General features: G+C 41.4%; 1 protein-coding gene across 10 annotated transcripts in view; it reads right to left on the bottom strand.

Annotated features, from left to right (window-relative positions):
• The window catches only part of LOC134420058 (uncharacterized), a 261,128-nt gene that overhangs the window by 108,707 nt on the left and 129,770 nt on the right, over positions 1-22,651 (bottom strand). For all 10 annotated transcript variants that reach the window (XR_010028241.1, XR_010028233.1, XR_010028237.1 and 7 more), the window contains one exon: positions 17,493-17,606. Coding sequence is in view for 1 of the 10 variants with exons in the window: in XM_063159764.1 (XP_063015834.1) it covers positions 17,493-17,606 (114 nt within the window). In the remaining 9 variants the exon portion in view is untranslated. The remainder of the gene's footprint in view (positions 1-17,492; positions 17,607-22,651) is intronic.

The raw sequence follows: 22,651 nt of genomic DNA on the forward strand, positions 1-22,651 counted from the left end.
TAATCTAATAGATCATTTGTTACTTCCTCCCCTTCTCCATGCTCCCTCCCTCGCAGCAAATCAAATTGTTTCAACCCTGTAACACATATCCTATCTCACTGGAAGGACACATATCCATACGGATGCAATGTTTATTTGAAATCTCAACAGGATAAAGGTGTTGTGGTAACAGAATGGTTTCCTTTCCGCACAGAAAGTGAAAAGACCCACCAAGTACTCAAAAGCTTATCACAAATCTAGTAAAAATTGTATTCATAAAATAAAAATTCTGATCACAAATACTACAAATTTTACCCTCATCCCAAAACAAGTATGTTAGAATACAGGAGTATTTCTGCCAAAATCTTTCTGAATCTGAATGCTACTTGCTGAGGTATCATTAATATGCTTCCATCCAGTAGCACAGGAAATGAATTGTATCTGGTCTGCATGGAATTCTAAAAATTATGCACATATTTATCAGTCTTGTCCTACATGCATAAATCTACCTTTATAATTTCTGAAAAACACTGATAAACACTGCTTAGGAGACAAGAAAGGTACAAAAAAAATGAAAAGGGATGAATTTACATGGGAATTTACTGTGTCTTTTTGGGTCATACAAATGGACCCAATTTTTTCCCACAATTAAATCTATGGTGTTATCAAGACAATCAGTTTATTTTAAGACTGTCAACCCAATATATAAATTTCCTTTTGTGCTTGAAATGCCTTTATCAGATAAGACAGCTTTTGTTTAAACTACTATTTTCAGCCTTTGCTTTGAGGGTTTTGAATATACACAGTGAAGTAACTTGAGATTTCCTACCCTGTTTTAAAATGTGTTTCTTCTGTCTGTTTGTATTTTGTAATTTCCTGTCAAATAACCTCACCATAACTAACTTTCCTTGCTCCAACCCACATTTTTTTTTTTAAAGCCATTCCCACTTCCTGAGGATGGTAATAAAACACTGATTACATTCGGCTGTTATCTGTCTTTTCTTCCCCTGCTTCTCCCTCTCTCACTCCCTTTGTCAAAGCCAGCACTCAGGTTTCAGCTCTTCACGGCCTGAGAGAGGCACATAACCAGGAGAGGAAGCAAATCAGACTGCAGGAATCCAGATTCATTAGAGTTTATTGGGTCAATCAGCAGCTGGAGCAGAGCCAGACAATTAGGCTGTGCAGCCCCTGTAGTCTGGAGGCATGGCTCTCCTTCCAGAGCCGAGCGCAGGGCACACGTCGGCACCGCGACTGGCTGCCTGCTGCAGGGGAAAGAAAGAGGGAAAACCAAGCAGCAGCACCTTGCTGCTTCACATCAGTCACCACCAGCTGGAGAAAAAAGTTTGTTTAGCCAAATTCTGCTTCATTAAGCATGAAGCTGCTGATACTTCCAAGTCTCATTGGTTTTTGCCAATTCCTACCAAAATCCAGTTTGTTAAAGTATCACCACACAGAGCATTAAAGACTATTCAACTTCATCTGAAATTCTCGAACCACTTCTATTTCTCTTTGACTGCACATTTCTGTTTCAGCCAAGCTTAGTCCCCACTTACTGCTCTCTCTCTCACTCTGCTCCCCCTTTTCACTACCCACAAGAAGTCAGCCCTACCTATTTCAGCAGTTCCTCTTTCCCTCCTTTCCCATGTCTGTAAACTTGTTGCAAGCACAGGCTAAAGCCACCGCACTCACTTCCTGTCTTCCAACTCTATATTGGATCGTGTCCAGCCCAGTTTTTGCTGTTTCCCTTTGAATGAAAGTGGTTTCACCACAGTAATTCATGATCTCTTCCTGGGCAAATCTCAAGGATCTCACTCCTACACAGCCCTTCTGGTGTCGCTGGTCATCATCCTTGCTCTGACATGTTGTCCTCACTGAATTTCAATTCAGTCTCTATCTTTCCTATGATACTTCTCTCTTCGGGGCAGCCCACTACATTGATGGGCACTCCTGAAACTCTGCCACTGCCACAGTATTCTTCCCAGTTTAACACAGTTAGAGTGTCTCTTTAGGACTCACCTCTGATGGTTCAGATTCCATTTAAAGATTGCCAAAGCAGTCTAAGGTGGTCGGGAAGGAATAGAAGAGGCACACAGACCAGGAGCCTTAGATCAGATTGAGAAGCTTATGAAACCATGTTGTCACTCACTCCTTTTCACCTTCCAAGACATCTCCTTTGCACTTAAACACATGTATCATTTTATCTCCCAAATTTTTAACTCTACATTTTGCCACAAACATAAATTAACTTCCCCTAACACTAAAAGCCTTCCCTACTATTAAAACTTCTTCCTCTTCTTCAATTGATGCCAACTCTGGGAGTTGCTTGCACAGCAAATTTAACGTCACTTGTGATATTTCATTCTCTTTATCCTAGTATTAAGTTCAGTCATACCCTTTCAGTCATTTTCTTCCAGTCTCAGCATCTTAAAGCTCTCACTCTGTACTTTTTTTTAACCAGTCTGACAGCATTGTCCCCTTGAGTGTCCCAAAAATGCCACTGCCTTCTGACAGGGCAGAAAAGGTACAACAGCTGGTCATGTTACCATCTACATTCAGCCAGAAAATCTCCAAGTAAACCCTTCAGTTTCCTAACATGGCATCACATTTAAGGTTCTTTTCACACCCTCTTCTTCAACTTTTCCCTAAAGTTTACATACTTTAAACCTTCCTGAACTGATGCAGTGATACTCAAGAACCACAATGTGAAGCAGTGCAACACCACAGAACTACTCCTGTTCCAGACAGCAGACACAACTAAGCACAAAGCATAGAGCCCAGACCTGGGCAGCGGGTGTTGAAGGATCTACTAAAAATCCTTGCACTCCTACCTTCAATTTCTGAGTGTGCACTTATACAGTTTATCTATTCTTATGTGATTCAGAAGCGCTGCCATGTTCAAGCTTTCTTTCCATCATATTCAAATATTTTTCTCGCAGTGGTCACCACATGAGTTTCCTCAGACAGATATGAGAGGGGTTGGCTTTTTCACACAGAGGCCACTTCTAAATTATGCTTAATCTCTGCATGAGCAGGGACTACATATTAGTCCTCTTGTTATTTGAAAGTTATTTATATGGCTCAAATATTATTTTTCTATGTATATAAACATCACTTGTTAGCTTCCATTCAGACTGAGTTCTAGCAACTCTAACTTTCACCCTTTTCTGACAACTTCTCCTTCCTCAGGACACAAAATTCAGACTGCTGGAGCACTTGCAAAAGCTCCCAGTTTCTGCACTATTCAGGTCCATGATGAGTTCTCAGTGCAGCCAACCAGCATGGCTAGCAGCTTGGCAAACTCAGGTTAGCTATCTCTCAAAGACAAATTTTAATTAAGGACAAACTTTTAATCCTCCCTTCATTTTAATTACACCAATTCCTGATCACTTGATCTTAAGTTACTTCCCAAGTCTAGATTTTCTATGATCTCATTATTACCTGCTAAAACCAGAACAGATACTCTTTTATTCACTATGTCCTTTCTTGTTATGTTTGTGGGGAGGGGGTAGGGTGATTTGGGGTTTTATTAATGATCTTTCACAGTTACACTCATGGACAGTCTAGTACTTTTTCTTACTGTTCTTCCTGAACACAGCAAGTTCTTTTCCAGCAAGATTATTATTCTGTTATGCACCTATTGTTCTCTACAACATTTGTCTTCACAGGTAGTTCAGATTCAACTTCTCTAACCATCTGGCATTTAAGTACAAACCTTTTCCTTGTTTTTAACTGACCACAACCAATCACCTTGTCAAGTTAAGCACAAACCTTTTATTAAATGACCTGATGGTCCAGTTAACATCACTGTAATTTCTATCACTTATACTCTTCTTTCGTTATCCATTAATATATCTTCTTCCTTTTTCACATCCTGCACACTAAAGCCAGGCATGAATATCATATGACCATCTTCAGACCCTTTCCCATCCTTTTTTGACATATTCTGACGCTGTTGTAACAGCCTCAGCAAAAATTACTGCCATTCCTTACAGCAACACAGACTATCCCTTAAAAAATATTCTAATTTCTTGAATGTAACCCAGAAATCCAAGCTTTTCTCTCATCTGCAAATCTGCCTTCTCTAGGAGCTGAGAGATTTTGATCACCAGAATCCTGATTTTCTGCAGAAATCATGGCAAAAATGTAAATGGGAAGGGACCTGCATATCTTGATGAGGTTTTCCTAAGAAAGAGCAAAACCACTGAAGTTCCACTTTAAACTATAGCAAAAATCTGAGGGAAGAAAGTACCATGGGCTGATGGAGTGCAAGAGTCAGTCTCCAAAAATTGCACAAATTACAGATAAAATAAAGATAGAATGTTAGGTGCTTCTAAAATAAAGTTCATTTCTGTTTAAGGCAGTGCAAAGTATAGGGAAATCTAGAAAAATAATAATTAAGGCAATATGGCTGGAAGTCTTTCTGTAGAAGCAGTATAAAGGGACAACAACAAGATAAAAGAGGACATGCCAAAACCAGCAAAAGGAACAAGGCAGAGAGAGAGAGAATCATAAGGTGAAGAGAGATGGGGCAAGAGCTTTAGCAGTTTCTTCTGAAGTCCTCAAGTATCCAAAAACACCAGATAACTTTTTTTGCAAAAGATGCAAATAGAAAAGTCAAACTGAAGGTGACATTGGTCAGAATTTTGATCTGTAACCTAAGCCTAAAAGAATTGGTGAAATCATCACTAGGAAATATCACAAACACATCTGAGTCATCAGAACAGGAGGTACAGAGAGTAAAGGGAAACCTGCAGAATTATTCTTACACTGAAAGCCATGTGTAGAATATTCTCACAGAGGTACATGGTGATAGAAGGAAACAAGTCATAAAAGTGTAGGGAAAATATGCCTGTTTTAAAAGTAAAAGGCATAGTGTCTGCTGAAGGTGACTAAGGGATTCTCAGTAGTCCTTAAATAATTAATTAAATATTCACATATCCACTTATATGGTTTTTGTTTCCAAAATCTGCAGCAAAATCATGCCACAACTTATGCTGACGTTCTGTAGAACAGATCTGACTGTTCAAAACCTTTGAGAATTGTTTCTGCCATGCCATAATTCCACAGAGCTAAACTGGCTTGTCAGTATAAAGTGAATAATTTTGCTAAGACTGCATCCCAATACCTGTGGGGTCTGTCCAACTGAGTTCCCCATAGGGACACAGAGCTGCTGAATATTTCTTATGTTTACCATTGGAAAAAGTTTGTGTAATACCAATTAAAGTGATATTTACCAACAGAATAAACATACAGAGGGATTCAGCACTCGTAGTCTGTAATGAAGCACAATGTATCACAGCAGAGACATCGGCCCAGTGCCTAACTCTACTTGAAGAAAGAGTGAATAGTTTAACTTCTTTCTAAAGATGAAACCTCTGTAATTCCCAGCAGAATAAGTCTATGAGGTTTAAATAAGTTCTCAAAAAAAAAGCTGTAGATTATTTCACATCACTTGCTGTCAGCCAATAGCCTGGATAATGAAAATCCAGTTTCCTGCCTTCCTGCACAGCTCCTTGCAGGCTCCAGAGTAACTGTTTCTCTCATTTTCCTACACTCGCTATGATTTCCTTTGTCTTTACTTCAAGAATTTATTTTCTTTTACTACATCTGTAGGAGATGACAGGAGGGATTAACACTACCAGAGATGTTGCATATGACCTCTTCTTTTATGGGCACCGTTTGTCACAGAGGTTCATTAGACTTGTGTTTCCTAAACTTACTTCAGTCAAGGAATGAACTCTTAAGATGGATGAACACTCACAGCATAGCTGCTTTAAACAAAACCACCCCAGTTTGTAAATAAGAAGTGATTAGAGAAATTTGCTGCAGAAATCAGTCAGACATTAATCAGCTGGTTGTAAAGTAGATTGATGTGCACCAACTAGAGCTGTCTAAACAATTTTGTTAACCTTTAGCAAAAATGTGAAGGAATATGCTGCAAAATAGTTCAGTTTTAAATGGATAGGACATGATTCTTTTATGAGAACATTTAAGTTCCAAGATTATTATTTTGTTCAGATTTCCCCAGAACAATTGGCCCAAAAAGAGTAATTTATAGTTACAGCACTCTTTCCACAAGTTCACTCCAGGCTGCAAAGAGCAACGGCCCAGGGCAGGACAGGGAGTGTTTATGCAAAGGCTGATTGTAGATGAGGACTTGTGGAGAGAGACTGATGCTCAGTCAATGTACAAAGAAAAACTGATCACCAGAAAGCCTCTAAGAATTCCCTCCAGCATTGCTTTACCTCCCATGTTGTAACTAATTTTACTATTTTTTTCAGCCAAAATCACAGTGGAATTGCAGAATAATCTGTGAAATCATTGCTGATAATAATCCAGGGAAGAATGGAATGGTTCAACACCCGCAGCAGAGGCCATGCACACCTGAAGATAATGAATCTGAACATAAAACACCCTCCCTTCCCCTAGGAATAACTTAAAAATAACACTTAAGAAATATATTCCTCTGTTTTTTGAAGGAAGCATTTGATTCATATTTCCGGGTTTTCCCACAACGACCACAAACAGAAAACTGATGTAAAAGGTGAGGAGCAAGAGAAGACAAATCCAACAGTCTTTTAAGTACTTTTCTTCCAAGGGATACAGTTTTCAGAGGAACATCAAAGTAGGCATTGATAATATCATTCTTCCATCAATCATAGAATGTCTCAAAATACCTGGAAGCTCTGAAGCTAACAATTTCAGACAAAATCCTTATAAGAATGATCATGTCATATCCTTAAGATAATTCTGCCCCCACTAAAAACAACAGCCAATACAGGCTTATTATTATGGGTGCAGGTTGCCAGACACAATCACTAGAACTTCCAAAGCAGGATGTGCATGTTACATGGTGTGGGAAATTTAGGCAAAGTCAAGGAATTACCTTTTAATTTTTTTATATGCATCTACTTCCAATAGTTATCAAACCCTCTTTACCCAGGTTGCTCAAAAGTGAGTTTGGAGTCAAATTCTCAGTAAGTTTGATTTAGATTTTAGAGAGTTACAAGCTAGAAGGTGTCTGATAACACCACTCTTCTGTAACAATCTCATCCCTCACTTATACTCAGCAGGGATATTTGTTTAAGCGACAAAAGAATTTGGTATCAATCCCTCTTGCTGAGTAAGCTGCACTTGATCCGCACAGCCAATGAATAATAAATCAATGCAAATTACACCACTTTATCACTAACAACCATTTTCTGGTCAGCTACACCACAGAATACAGTCTCTCCCACAGGAGACAAATAACCCCCAGTGTCTTAAAATAGGAGTTATTTATAGCCTGCAGGGAAACAATTGTGCTCTAACATATAATTTGCACCACTGTTTGTATTTCCAGTGAATTTGGCCCTTGAAATCTTCGGCTACAATGAAGACACAAGCTGCTTTCATCATTAGTGTATGATGCTGCAAATTATTTTAATTGATATTTGAACATTCAGCTGTTAGGCAGCTCCCCATGCACCACAAGTACCACCTTACTCTTTGCAACTGGGTCACTCAGGCACTGTTTCTTAACCATCTGTAGCTTTTCTAGGTAACAGTTTTTGATAGAGATTGTAGCTGGCTTAAGGTAGGAACTATTGAAGATAAAATAAATTTCCATGTCTGGACAGCAGAAAACTTGAGAGAGGAAGGTTTATAAGTCACTCTCTATTAGTGCAGTAGAAAGCCATTCTTCTTCCAAAAGATGGATGTGTTTAGCCCCTCAGAGGTGTCAGCAGCTGCACAGATTTGGAGAAAGAGGCCTTGAGGGCACATTGAGGCCAGTCAGGGCCTCACCTTTTGCCAAGAAGATGGATGCTTTTTGTGTAGCATCATTTTCACAAGCATCTATCTAGATCTCATCCTTGAGCACTAGAGGAAAATATCACATCAGTGCAAGCCAAAGCTAACTTCACTTATTCCAAACACATGAGCGTGGAATAATACAGCACACTTCCAAAACATCATACAAATCATCCACAGTTCACTTACCCACAAAGGTTCAGTTCTGATGCATAAATTTCAATCTGAAATGAAGCTCTCTCCTCATGCTAATATTAAAAACCGACAGCTTTGATAGCACAACCAACAGCAGTTCTCTACTGAATTCTGGACACCAACACAAACCCACAACATGCAAGGCTTTGGATGCCACTGAATAATCCTGTCACAGGTAATGGCATGTGAAGCCTTGTGAACATTTGAGCCACACTAAGAGCACCAAGCACGGTGACAGCATGCACAGAAAACCTGAGGGACGTGAGGGGTGGGAAAGATGCCTCTGAACCTGGAAGCACCCACTTATCTCTCCCACGGCAGGGAAAACCCAGCCTCCACTAGGCTGGACATCAAAGCCAGCTGGCACAGCCAGGTCCATCCTGGCTGCAGCGCATGGGTGGATACAGCAGCCACTTAGAGCCCTGCCCACTGTGCCTCTGAACCACTCCAAACTCGGGCAACTTCAGCGGCTCTGGGGTCTGAGGTTATCAGGGCAGAGATCTCTGCAAATAAAGAAGTACAAACTGTGGGTGTCTGTTCTGACTCCTCTCTTTGTGACCAAAAGCCTCTTTCAGGGCTGGCTTGACTTGCCCCGGAGGCTTCCCAGAGAGCTGTATAATAAAGATGATTGAAATGCAGACTATGTCAACAGACACTTCCTTTGAGAGAGGTAAACAGGAGGACAGCACCTTGTTCATCAAAACCAGCCAGACATACCTATAGGGCATGCAGAGTCAGCCAAGATCCTTTGGGGTTTTCTCCTTCCTTTTAAGAAGAAAACAGTTATTAACTTTTTTCCCCAGATTTAATATTAAAAGAAAATGCTGGCAACGCCCACGGTGATGTTATGTCAGCTGCTTATGTCAGGTCAAATACAGTGCGACAGGAAGCAGGGGCTTCACATGAATACTATCCCATTCTGCTCCTCCCTCCCAAACACACACTGCTAAACTATTCTCAATGCCCAGACCCACGGCTTTCTGCCCAGTCTGCCCAAGAGAAAAGCATCATCCTAGAAGGAAAAGGTAATTACATGCCAGCCAGCACCTCTTTTGACCTCATATGATCAAGTTCTCCCATCCCAGAAAGGAAAGTAACCAGACATTCTTCCTTGGTCTAAAGGCAGGGGTGGAAACACCACAATGCAGGATTGTATTTTCAGCCATCCAGCTCCTAAAAGCAGGAAGAAGACCTGGGAAGTAACCTATGATAGCATTTCGGTAGTCATCATGATAGCCAAAGTAAATGAACACAGTGACTGAGCAGGTAAAAATCAGAACCCATTCAGAAAACTCTTCACCCTCCAAGTTTCTATTTCTCTACTTGTAAGATATGCAAATCAATTCTCTAACCCCTTTATTAAAATGCATATTTCTTAATATGTTGCCATCCTTGTTATCCTAGTTCACAGGTTTTCCCTACTGTGTCAGATGAACAGAAGCAAACGCACCAGGGCAAAGGCAGCAGAAGGCTGAGCCTTTCTGAGCAGGAAGGTTTTGAGCCTTCTCAATCACCTTTTCCCATGGGAGCCTAGTGGATAGGAGGATATGACTAGAACCACTTTCAGGAAAAGGCAGATCTTAATTCCTCCAGCATCCAGCATTTCTGACATTTTCTCTTCAACTGTTCAGCAATTTTCCTGGTACAAAGCACCATAGGTGGTGCTTTAATAAAATGGATGGGGCACAGGGGCTGGGCTGCTGTAACCATCTGCACAAGAGCCCTTGTTTGCACTCACTGGCTTCTCTGGGCCTCTCCTCCCACCACCAGGAAGTCTTGACATGACCAAAATTTATAGCACTTATAGCACACCACGCTAACTGCAAATTTTAATTAGAGAACTTGCCTCTGGTGTAATGTAGTAATAAAGAGAAAATAGGTGTCTCTGCTTTCTTCTGAAGAGCTCTGTATGCAGGCAGGTATGGACAGACCTGAGCTTGCTCTGCCTGTGCTCCAAGCTGGCTCCCAGTTGAAAGCTGTGCAGGCACAGCATGCAGTGCACAAGCAATTAGGCTCTGCACTCAACACACCTCAGCTTGATGACTGCAAATATAAATGAGAATTGTGCCCCAGTAGCAAAGGAATAAAAAAAAAAAACAAAAAAAAACCCAAAAAAAACCAACAAAACCCACACTTCTTCTTTACATCCAACACTTGTTCACACTTGCCCTAACAGGCTTGCCTTGTGTTGTCCTTGTCTTCTCATAGGTGTGTGCTTTTAGAGGGTTTTTTTTGGCTTGACATTCATTATATTTAGGTCATTTGCAAGTATTAAGCTATCATCTGCACAGAGATGATAGCAATTATAACAGAAGTAATACTAAGAGAGGATGAACCACAGCGGGTAGTGGATTATATCAAAGAACCAGTGAAGCCTGGATGACCCTTATCAGGTGAGCCACCTCTTGCTAACACCTCTAAATTAAAGTTTACCACTTCTGTTTTACTCTGGCTATTTTAAAAAAGAATCACAGAAGAATAGCAAAACATGAATAAAGAAAAAACAAACAGTACAAGACCAAGAGAAACATCTATTCTTTTTATTAGGAGGTTTATCAAGTGCCTAACCAGTCAACAATCAAGCCGCTAAGGCAACATAATAAAATTGAAGTTATATTTTGAAGACTAGAAATTTTAAGTACTGAGCAGCCTATACTTCTGTTCTCTGCCACTGATCTTCTTTTAACTCGAGGTTACTGGAAAAAAGAAAAGGTTAGGAACAGCAGGGCTCTTATTAAAAGCAGACTTAGAACTGACTTCTCCCTAGCACCCCAGAACCACATGAAGGCACCCATCTTCAGGCAGGATGACAGACTTCTTTCTCTCCTTGCTGTTGTTTCACTAGCTGAGCAGGAGCCAGGTGATTTCCAGCTCTGCCTGGGGGTAAGTAGCCTTCTCTGCCCTTCCCTCAGCTTTCCTACCCTGCCAGGCTTGTCTTCCCGGCAAGGCAGCTACCTAGCGGGAACCACTGACTGGAACCTCCAGCAAGACACTCCTCATCATCATCCCCACCTCCCATCTTTGCAGCAGCAGGTTTTTGGAAGTGCTTTGGAGGGCAAACAAGCCCTAGGGGCAGCCCAGCTGGCAGATGTCCTCCACTCTCAGTGAGGGTATTTGGTTGAGCAGCGCAACTTTGATTTTATATTTGATTTCTGGACCCCACCTGTACTGCAGAACATTAGAGAGATGCTTTTGATCTCTCTTCAGTTTCCTACTTTCAGGCTCAAGATTAGCAAAGATTATACCCTAATGCATGGTACCAACTCATGGTTCTGAGCTGGCATCACTGGTAGAGAGGAAAAGCACCAGAGACAAAGAGAAAAACTTCAGGGAGGAAGAACATACATTATTTCAGTAAATTCATCAGATAATATTAATTAATTCAGGAAACCCCCAGATTAAAAAAAAAAGGAGGAAAAAATATCTCTTTCACTTTTGGCAAAGCCAAGATAACATAAGTCCTGAATACCTTTTCCTCTTTTTTACTTGGCAGGAATACTGGGATACAGCAGGTCAAGTAACAACATAACAACTTTGCATGCTGTTGGGCTGCTATTCAAAAAACAAGACAGAATATGAATGTAACCTGATTTCAAGTGGATCTGGGAGAGCCTTGATGCTGAAATTTGTATGCCTGCTTTGTAATTTCTAAGATCTCAGACCAGCCCTTGTTTCTTAGTACTGGCCTAGATTAGCAAGTCACCTGAAAGTTTACAGTAGGAAAACCATATGGATATATTCCTGTAGCTACATGTGTACAGTAATTAAGGCATAGGTAAGCAATAACACATGCCCACGGCACCATACGTGGTGAGGCACGAGGCTTACGTGCATATCTTATTATGACTTCAGACTTCAAAGTACCTTACTGCTCAGACAAAAATGGTAGCCTACTTCCTTGTAAAACACACATAAGGATCTATATAAAACACTTAGAGGTGTTGATATAACAGAAAACTTAAAGTGTGGGTACCAGAACTGTGAAATGGGGAAGGAGCATCTTAAAATATTTTCCTATATTGTTTTACAGGGAATGCACTTTAAAGTAGCGGCCAAAAGAAAGCATCACTTAACTTTAAAAAATGCCAGTTTCATGCCAATGACTGAAATCTGGTTGCTTTGCAGGCCCTTTAAACTTATGTTCCCCTCCGAGAAATCTGATTTTTTTCCTAATACATCATCTACTTGATTGCTTTCAGACTTCTAATCAATCAAGAAATCCCATCACAGTCATATGATCAGCAGCTGACATTTGTGCATGACAATTTATGAAAAAAAATCAATAGTAAGCGTTTCCCTTTTACATGGCTTTTTCAAAATAGCACCACATTTTACAAAAGTACATTTTTATGAAGATTGGTCTCTAAGTGAATAGCACCAACTTCAAAGCAAACGTTTCTGCAAGGGCTGTTGCAACATTCTAGTTCTTACACGATCTCCAAGGCTGCAGTGACCTAGGAGGCAGCCATAATGAGACACAGACAGTGAATAAAGCACTGATTTAATTATGTTGTTTGATATATGATGACCTCATCCACTGCTGTTTATACTACTATAGTGCTTGAAATACTCCATCGACATATGGGAAGGCACAGGCTCCAGCCTGAAGAGCTTACAGCCTCCAAGACAGAAACCAGATGAAGGGTGTTCTCTTCTGTAGCTTACAGTAGGTCTTGAAGCTTTGTTCATTTCCATCAGGTCTCAAACGTGCACTGAATGCTGGAAGCAGGTTGCTGAGCCAGTTTGCTGGACAAAATATCCACTCCTTTGATTACAGAAGAGATTTCTGACATGTGAAATTCTGTGTTCTCTTGTACAATTAACAATGGCAAGAAGAAAAACATTGGAGAGAAGAAGGGAACTTATAGCTCTTTAAAACATTTCCACCAAACTACTTGAGTTATGGAGATACCTCATGCCTCTGTGGAAGCTTGGACCCACTGTTGCTTTCTGCTACAAAAAAGAAGACTGAGGGAAGGAATCAACAGAACCTGATGGATCTTACACCAAGGCAACTGTGCTGCAACCATCTTCTTCCAGAAAATTAACTGTCAAGGCTCAGAATTTGGTTAAATATACATGTAATGTCTTATTTTGCACTCCTGATTAAGATTCCCTGAAAAACATGCAGTAAAGTAACGCTTTATGGTGCTAATGCCAGGAAAATCTCCATGAGGAAGTGAGTAGTTCTGTATTCAGCGCACCATCTGCCAACCATGCAGTAAATAAAGCCATACAAGAAATGGTGAGAAACAAAACATCAACAACCTACCCACTCATTAAGCATTAGCCATGCTGTGTGCTGAACAATACCCAGGCCTTGGGGGGTGGGGGGGAGGGGGGAAGCACGCAATCCTCTAATTAAAGGCAATCAAAATGAATATTTACCAAGGGCATGGATTAATAGCTTTAAATGTAGAATTTTCTAGTGTCCGATTGCTTGGGTTTGCAAGTTCAGCCTTGAAGTTCGGCCCTGTTCAGTAATCTAAATGCCTAACTTAAGGCATTATTTATCTTGTTTTATTTCTCTATGGAAGGAGACCCACAAAACACATGTAGTTGACACACATTTACCCTTATTAGGTACACACAGCCCTACAAGGACCATTGCTTTCAAAGTCTCCTGTCACAGAAACCAGACAAAAAGACAGGTTAGAGATTTTGTTTTAAGGTCATTCTGGAATAGCAGCAGGAATTCAGTATGTTCTTTCTCTTGTAGTGAGTTTTCTCTGCAGTACTAGATTTAAAAACTTCTATGTAAAATGAAATCCAAGGAGCTCTGCTAACAAGGATAAAAAACCCAAAGAGTTTAAATTAAATACAATATTAGAAAGAAAATGTGCATATATATATACACACACATATATTTGAAAACATTTCAAATGGTACTCAGAACTTAACCAATGAGAAAACATTTGTCCAGCATAGCTGAAAAATAGATGAGAGACACTAACAGTAATGTGTTTTCATTTTCTTTTCAAACTCTGGTACAAATTCAGCTAATATCACTTTGTATGATCTCATACTGGGACAGAAGCCAAAAGTTTCACTTGAAATCTTTGCAGTTATCAGATCTGGAAAACTTTTCAATCACTTAAGTTTGAGAAACATTTAAAAAAAAGAAAATCAGAGATAAAAGGCCAGGGGCTTGAAACATTTATCACTTCATCATACTCTTCCATTTGATGCTAGGTCAGCATCTTTACAGATACAATAAAGTCTTTGCTTTACCTATATTTTGAGTTGTTTTGAAAAAATAAAATAAAATTGATGAATAGACAGAGTTAGAAACAGACAAAGAGTAACATGGCCAGGCAATTCATATGGAGGACAAGCTCCTTAGTGAGCACATTCAGGATTAAGAAGCTCCCAGGCATCAATGGAAGTTTCCAACACTTGATTCCAGCAGTGGAAAACTGCAAACACACAGCCACATTGCTTTGGTGTCAGCCTTGCCCTGCCAAACAGTGGGAACAGCCATGGGATAGACATATGGGATAGGTGTGATGCTCCCAGAAAGGTCAGGATTGCTGGACCTGCTCTTCCCTTCCCTTTCCACAGCACTGGGGATCCCAGGCCTGCCTGTGCTACAGCTCAGTCAGCAGCACCTCCCTTTTACCACTGCCAGGGGCCTGGGGAGCCAGGACAAGCTCCCAAAGCCCCCAGACTGACCCAGAAACAGGCTGAAAGAGGAAGGCAACAGGATGTACAGGAGAAGAGAGTCCTGTTGGAAGCAAATATTATCAACATATTTTAGTGACTGCTAAAACAGGAGACTCCCAGCTCTGTATGACACACATAGGGAATGAATGAGGAAAGATGAGAGCACTTTTCAGCCATGTGTGACACCCCCAGTCTCCTCCTGATAAAGCAAATACACCACAAACACCTTGCAAGCACAACTGTAGCTGAAGAAAAAGCAGACACAAAGAAGAGGTTAATGCAACCACAAGCACAGACCAGCCCAAACCTTGCCAAGCTGATCACCTTTTTGAGAAAGTATGCCAATTTATGAGCTATTAGGTCAGCTTCAGACCTGCCCTGGTTTCAGGCAGGAGTCACATTTTGCCAAGAGACAGCCATCCTACCCAGCACAGGACAAAAGGTACTTATGCAAAACCCAAATCTTTAAAACATTCACAGCCATTTTAATGTTACCATCAAGCAGTGAATATTCAGGCCAGAATGTGGCTAGAATTCATTAGGACAAAGTTCAAAATAAAGTTTTAAAACATTGTCTTTTTCTAAGCAAGTCAGTATATGAAAGGTAGGGGGAAAAAATAGCATCTTTTCAGAAAAAACCTCAAGACACACAGGGGTGGGTGTGTAGGCTGATGGGTACCCCAGGTTGTGGTACCATATGCATACCCCTCTTCAAAATATAGAAAATACAAGAAGTACTACCAAAATGTTTCTATTGCTTTCCCACACTTACATTAAAGCACTCTTTGTGCAAGCAAGCAAATATAGTGAGATTTCTCCAATTCCTTGATGAGAAAAGTGATTTTTCCTTCCCTCCATTTACATATAAAAAACCCAAGACAGCTGGAAATCAAATCTTACCACTGTGTATTTCCTGATGAAGATCCCTGCTCTCCCATTACTTTCCAAAACTTCCCCTCAAAACACTTGTTTTCTCATTATTGCCTGCACAGTTCTCATCCCTTTGCTCTTTTCCCTCATTCAGAAAGTCCTGATTTCTCATTCCCTGAATTTTTCTCACCTCTCTCTCTCTTGTCAGCTGCAGGGGAGACTCCTTAATACTTGGTTTCAAACACAGCCTACCAGGAAACATCTCTGGAGGGAAAAAAAAGCGTTTGGGGTAGATGGTTGAACAGAAAAATTCCCACCCACTTCACTTTCCACTGCATCCTTTCATCCTACTCTCTGTTCTGGAGAAGCCACACAAATTACTATTCCCATTTGCTTTCCTCCTTCACCCACTGAGCTCCAGATGCTTTTGATACACCACTGACAACCTCTTTCTTGGCTTTGCTGCCTACCCTTTTACCCACTCCAAGTACTGGGGTACTCCTGAACCTTGCTGCAATCTGCTCTTCTCCAGCATATATTTGCACTTGCTGCCTATTTGCCCTTCAGGAAAAGCCTCAGACATTGTCCCTGAAAACTTCAACCCAAAAATATCATTGCTTTTTCTTCTGACACCACCCAAGGCATGTCCTTTGGCTTTAGGGCTGTAGGCAGCCTGGTATCATCTTGGTTCTGGCCCTCTGAAGCTGAGAGTGCTGTCCAGACACACCTATTGCTTTAGGTGTTACCTGCTCCCTTGTACAAGTGTAAAAGTCTCAGAAGGTCACCCAAAGCTGCTTTGGATGGTGCACCCTCCATTTTCAGCCCTGCACACAATTTAGACATAATGAATCTAAGCTAGATTCAAGAATTTAAGAATGTTTAAACTAATAAAAAAAATCTGCTGTCACTCTGCCAGCTTTAGGGTTCATTTTTACTGGCTCTTAAATATTTCTTGTAGCACAGCTTGGTGAAGGAGCTGTCTGGTCAGCAACACCTGCAATTGAAAACTCATCCTGTTATGCACTGCTCAGCACTGGACCACATGACCAGGACCTCATCCACAGGACCACATGCATGGCCTTGTGTGCATTGATGCAAAGGGAGAAACCTCTGCCCAAAGCCAGGGCTTAAACACCATGTGCTTTTCCAGCAGGACTTGTATCTTTTCACTTTGACCAGGGTGTACTAAGAAGCACAGATCTTATTCATTGCTCAGTATCTGAAGGTGACGTATGTGAGGCACGCATGAAGTTGAAAACAATTAGAATGTCAAGATTCCACAGAAAATTCCACAGAAAATTCCACAGAAAAGTCATGTGCCCTTTCCTAATGATGGCCCCACATATCTTGAGGCAGAGAAAGACAACCCAAAGTGAAGTCCCATTTATCCTCCCACGGGTTTGGCCTTGGAGTTCCTTTCCTTCGCTCTCTGGGCAGAGGTATAGCAAGGGAGGGGGCAGGAAGACACAAAAGTTGGATTTGCAGCCACTGGAACTAACATATCAGCTGCACTCCTACAGACTTCAGGAGCAACCCAGGTGTGACATGAACATTTCTGTTGCTGTTTCTCACCTGTCTCTTTCACTAACACATGCAGGGGCCTAATAAAGCTCAACCTTGCACTTTTCTCCAGCAACAGCCCCACTCAGAATCAGTTCAAGAAAGGCAAAACTAATTTTGTAAGTTCAGCTTTCTTTGACATTGGACTAAAAGCTTTCAAATACCGAACATTTACAGCAGAGAGTTGGTGGGGGTAGGAGGGGGTGAGATTTACTACAGAAAGCTCATACTATATTTTAATGGAAACTCTCGTATTACTAAACAGGAACAGCAGATTCTGAAGGCTGATGTTTGTAATTAGGAGGTGTATCTGTAGTATCTGAAATTTCTTCCATTCTTACATACAGCCATCTGAATTGTATCTTCCTGTTTTGACTAAAAACCTTCTGAAGTAAGGACTGAGTTAATTATAAATTATTTCACAATACACTCACTCATCTTTCCTGAAGCAGGAAGAAGGGGAGTTCAGAATCCTCCACGGAATTCCTTCAATCCCATTCACACCTATTTCAGAAGTGTAAATTCTCATGTTTCTCTGTGACCCGAGCCTGAAACAACAAAAAAACAGGACAAAAGCACTTAGTAACTTTATGTTATGCACTAATAAAAAAAATTAAATTATAATAATAGGTGCTTTAAAACAATTTGTTCTTGCTATAATTTGTCTTATGGATACTCAAGTCAAAGACATTGCTCTAATTCAAGGTCAAATGAGTGTAAGATGACAGAAAACACAATGCTTTTCCACAACTACATAGTCTTATATTTCAGAGCTTTTCCTCTTCAGTTACAATAAATTCCATTTAGGCACTACAAGGTCTCTCTCTCTCTCTTTCTCTTTGTCACTGGACAAAGTTCAAAATTTCATTCAGGATGCTTCCTCACTAAAATTTTTTTAAACAGGAACACAACCTGAAATGTGCTCTGAAAACACAGCCTTGAGAAATAAAATTTATTGAACATTCATGCTGCGAAAAGGAAGCTGAATTGTGTTAGCAAAAGACAATTCCACTCTCAAACTCATATCTTCCTGTTATCTGCATTCACTAGCTTCCAGTGTTCATCCACTTATTTTCCCAGACCAGGTCTAAACACCCAAAAAAGGTGTTGGGCAGCAGCAGGGGGTGATGTCCCTGCAACACTCCCAGCGCACCTTCATGTTGTGCCCTCTGCTGCTCCCCACACACAGACACTGCTGCCCATCTTGGAAACATGGGCTATAGCACGATGGAGATTCCAACAGCCAAGAGGTAACACCAAGACTTAAACCCTCCCAAGTAAACAGTGAGAAAAGATTCAACATTGTAGCTAAAATTAGGTACAAAACCCTCCATATTTGCAGGTCACTCTTGCAAGCACAGTCTCATGAAAATATGTTCTCCTTCCATTTTTTTCTTATTCCTACATTTACTATTCATTTTTATACAGAATTATTACTCATTATACAGTTTTCTCAATTGCATCGTGTGCATTTATACAGCCTTGAAAGAAAATCAACATTAGCAGGCATTGCAGTCTGAAGTCAGGAGGTTTTACAATACAAGTCTGTAACACTGAACCACGCAGCATGAACTGAAGACACAGGCCTGGCAAATTTGTGGAATCCAGGCATTCAGGCCTGTGAACAGCATTAGAGATTCTTCCAATGCTCAGAAAGTCAAACAAAAGCTGACTTTTGAAAAACACTCTGAAAATCCTGAGAAGGATAAAAGAAAGGACGCTTTGTCAGTGCTAAACTTTTGTTATATCCAAGAGTGCACCTTCACTTTTTTTAACAGTATTTCTTCCAGACATGATGGAAACAAGTCCAGAATAACTGCACAGAGCTCAGAGAGCTTTGTCTTTGCAGACTTCTGGTGGTTAAGTTTACACCTGGAGCAGACACAGCATTAACAAACACAAGTTACAAACTTCTCTAATTCTACATGATTAATCATAATTTGCTGCATTCAGTTACCTTGCTCAGGAATGTACGGTGCATTAAAGTGGTAACGGAGAAAAGATCACTGAACTTCATAATTGCAAAGTCCTACCTTCAAAATGCACAGCCTCATGTTTTCTAATTTAAATAACTAAAACAGCAAAAACAAAATACACCCTTGGAAGCCCCTGAGGAGTGGAAATCACACCAGTTTGGACCCCTCTGGCAGTGACAGAAAAGATGAAAATCCTAATTTGGTTGATTAACTGAATGTAGCATCATAAAAAATCATTGCTTAGATCCTTAACTTTAGCAACTGGATCATTTTTTGAGGAACATGGTGAAGTCATGAGCTTCCCCAGCTCAATTAGGCAGGCTCATTATTAGAAGACTTACATATGAAGCCAAGTATGGTCTATAAATGTCCATGACTCACTCCTCATGTACTTTGTGTTGAATGCAAAGAGCATTTCAAAGCCCAGCTGTCACCAATATCTATGATAACTTCTTCAAACACAGAGACACACACCTTGAAATCTGCTGACAGCTGGAGTGAACAAAGAAAGCCAGAAGTTTCAGATAGTTCTGGGAAAAAACTCTTGAAATATATGCTTTGTTGCTCAAGAGTTAAAAAAAAAACGAGCTTCAAAACAGAGATAAGTTCTTTAATGAGCAGACTTTGTTCACTGAAACCAAAGGGCACCTGGACTTCTCGAACTGGCCCTTAATTCTAACAGCTTGCTTCAGGCGCCTCTTTTTTGGCCAACCAAACATGCACACACAAATCAGCCATATTACATTCCCTTTACCATAATCTCTGAAAAAGAATTTTGTTATTTTTAACATTTTCAAAATAGTACCATCTTTCTTGAAGATTAAAAATGGCCAGATAATGCTCACTCTTTTTTATGCAATAATGTGACTCTATTTCATGAGGAGATAACTGAATAATTAAATCAAGATACATGGCTGAGACACTGAGGATTAAATTGCCTTCTAACAAGCAACTAATAGTATGTATCTTCCAATACTTTTACCTATAAAGGGGAAAAAACTTTAGAATACTCACAGAAGCTCAAGCCTTGTTTTCAAAAGCCTGCCAAAGTCATCTGAAATGCATTTGCCAAACATACACAGCAAAGAAAAATGCAGGGCCTTCCTAGCATTTGGGAAAACATGAAGGAACCAATCAAATAGAACCCAGTGGAATAAATCAGGCCACTTAAATACAAATGTCCACACACCTTTCCCCACAGGATCTTCCTACAAAATGCTCACCCAAGATGTGTGTGCATACGCATGGGTGTGCAGCTGGCACGGGATACAGCCCTGCCTGAACTGAGCCAGCTACCAACCACGCCATCAGCCAGGCAAGATTCCCCTTGAATTCCTGTTCATTCATTCAGAAATTCCCCTTTCTCCCTGTTTTTAATGCAAGGAAATCACAGAAAGTAAGGATCCTGCCCACCCCAGGCCTGCAGCTGACAGGCAGCCTTCTGTCAGGGTTATGTGGGATGACAGCACTCATGATGGAGACGGAAGCGCCTAAACAGGGGAACCTCCACCACGGCTCCTCTGCCTTGGCACCACATTTGACAGGGACCTGGGCACGCAGGGCTGCACATGAAGGGTCAGCCAGGGCCAGGCACATGCCAGGGTGCACAGAATCAGCTCAAATGCCCAAAAAGAAGCAGTTTCAGATGGAGAAAGTCAGCAGATGCCAATTGCTTTTTAACACAACGCTTGCAGAAACACCCACGTGCACACACACACAGAGGCACAGGGAGGAGGGACAGGGGGGTGCAGAGCCCCATCTCTGCTTTAAAAACACTGTGAACTAGAGTAAGGCAAAGATCAACTGATTGTGAGGTTTTCCTGGAAATGTAAATACACTTCTAAAATAATCTGTCTTGACGTTCCTCCCTCATTCAAAAAGTGCTATGCCTGCTCCCACAACCAGAAGGTTTCCCAAAAGATTACTTTCCCAATCATCATTATCCCTAAAGATCTTTTCAATGCTGTTTTAACAGGTAAAATCATATCTCTTACCCAAGAGCACAAAGCTGACATGACCTAGAGTTTGGCTGCATTTCTTCTAAGGATATTATCAGAGAAGTGGCAAATTGAGCCTCAGAACCTTAGAAAAATAAGGAATACTTACTCATAGCTATTTCAAGTCTGTCCAATGCAGCCACAACTTGATTTTGTGGAGGCAGAGAGGGAGAATTTGGGGTTTGCTTTATTAATAAAGACCATAAATAATGTGACACACAGGGACATCAGGAGAGAAGATAGTCTGAATGCCCTGTCTCAGCTCACCATGAAGAAACAAAATAGCATAGAAGGCAAACCCTACAAACCTGGGTCACATCAATACAAAGCCCACACATGCCATGAGGCCCTCCCAGTGCCCTATTTCATACTGTGACCCCTATCATCCCCCACTGGTATGGAACACAAGGAGGAACAGCAGCAGCAGGAATCCTCACCACAGAGAAAAAGTAGCATCAAGGTAACCTTGTTGCGCCATCTCCAATAAGTATAGTAGGAGTCCTAGTAACATCTATATATTGTATAAGTGGCCTTGCCCCGATCCTAATTGTTCTAAATGGGCTGCAGCTGTGATGTCCTTAATTGGGTGGCAGCTGTGGCTAATGAAGATAACTGGGATAAAAGGGGGTGGGCTGGTGGGTCAGGGAGAGCCTTGGAAGAGCCCTGATGGAGAAGCAGGAACAGCACTGCTGTGAAGAACTGTGCATGAGAAAACCACCCAGGACTTTAGAAATATGATAACAACAATTAGAGAACACACATAAGAGCAAGGAATCACTCACAGAATGTGCTGGGTTGGAGGGGACTCACAAGGATCCCACCAAGTCCAACTCCTGGCCCTGCACAGCACCGTCCCAAAGAGTTACAGCAGGTGGCCAAGAGCATTGCCCAATCCCTTTTGGAGCTCTATCAGGCTTGGTGCTGTGGCCACTCTCCTGGCCTGTCATGCATGCCCTTGGCTCAGAGCACAGCCTAAACCCAGGGCTCGAGATGAGTGAGACAGCCCAGGGGATGTGGCTGCACAGGGGCTGCCCCAGGCAAAGTGCCCAGCAAACAGGGCTGCAAGAAAATCCTCTCCTGGGCCACAGCTCAGGGACCTAGTCGAGGTCTCAGGGCAAAGTTCAGCTCAGAGACAGAGCCAGGCTGAGAGGAAAATAAAGTGTGGGGGCTGCAGGACCTCTCTCCCACTGAACTCACCGGCTTGAGGGTGAGATGAAAGATGTAATCTGCCCCTCACAGCTGCCACTGTAGGCTGCAAATACCTTCAGGCAGACATCATAAACTTCATTACACCTGGCTAGCCTCAGGTTTTTAGTACAGCATCCCAAAACATTACTCTGCATATATATATATTCCAAAAACACTTAATAACTTCGTGAAGACATGCTGTACCCTAATCTAGCCTTTCAAAGCAAAGCACAGAGACCACAGCTGCTGAGAGAGCTGAGGCAGGCACCCAGGGGCCCTGTCTGCCTGCAGCTGTGTGTGAAACCCAGCCCTGAGACCATCCCCCTGGGGCTCTCTCCCCATCCTTTCCAGGGCCTCTATATCCCCTGGCCAACACTGCTCTCTCCCACATACTCCACTGCTACAAGAAGAGCTCTGTTTCTCCAGGGCTTC

This window comes from Melospiza melodia, chromosome 1 (genome assembly GCF_035770615.1).
Source record: "Melospiza melodia melodia isolate bMelMel2 chromosome 1, bMelMel2.pri, whole genome shotgun sequence".
NCBI lineage: Eukaryota > Metazoa > Chordata > Aves > Passeriformes > Passerellidae > Melospiza > Melospiza melodia.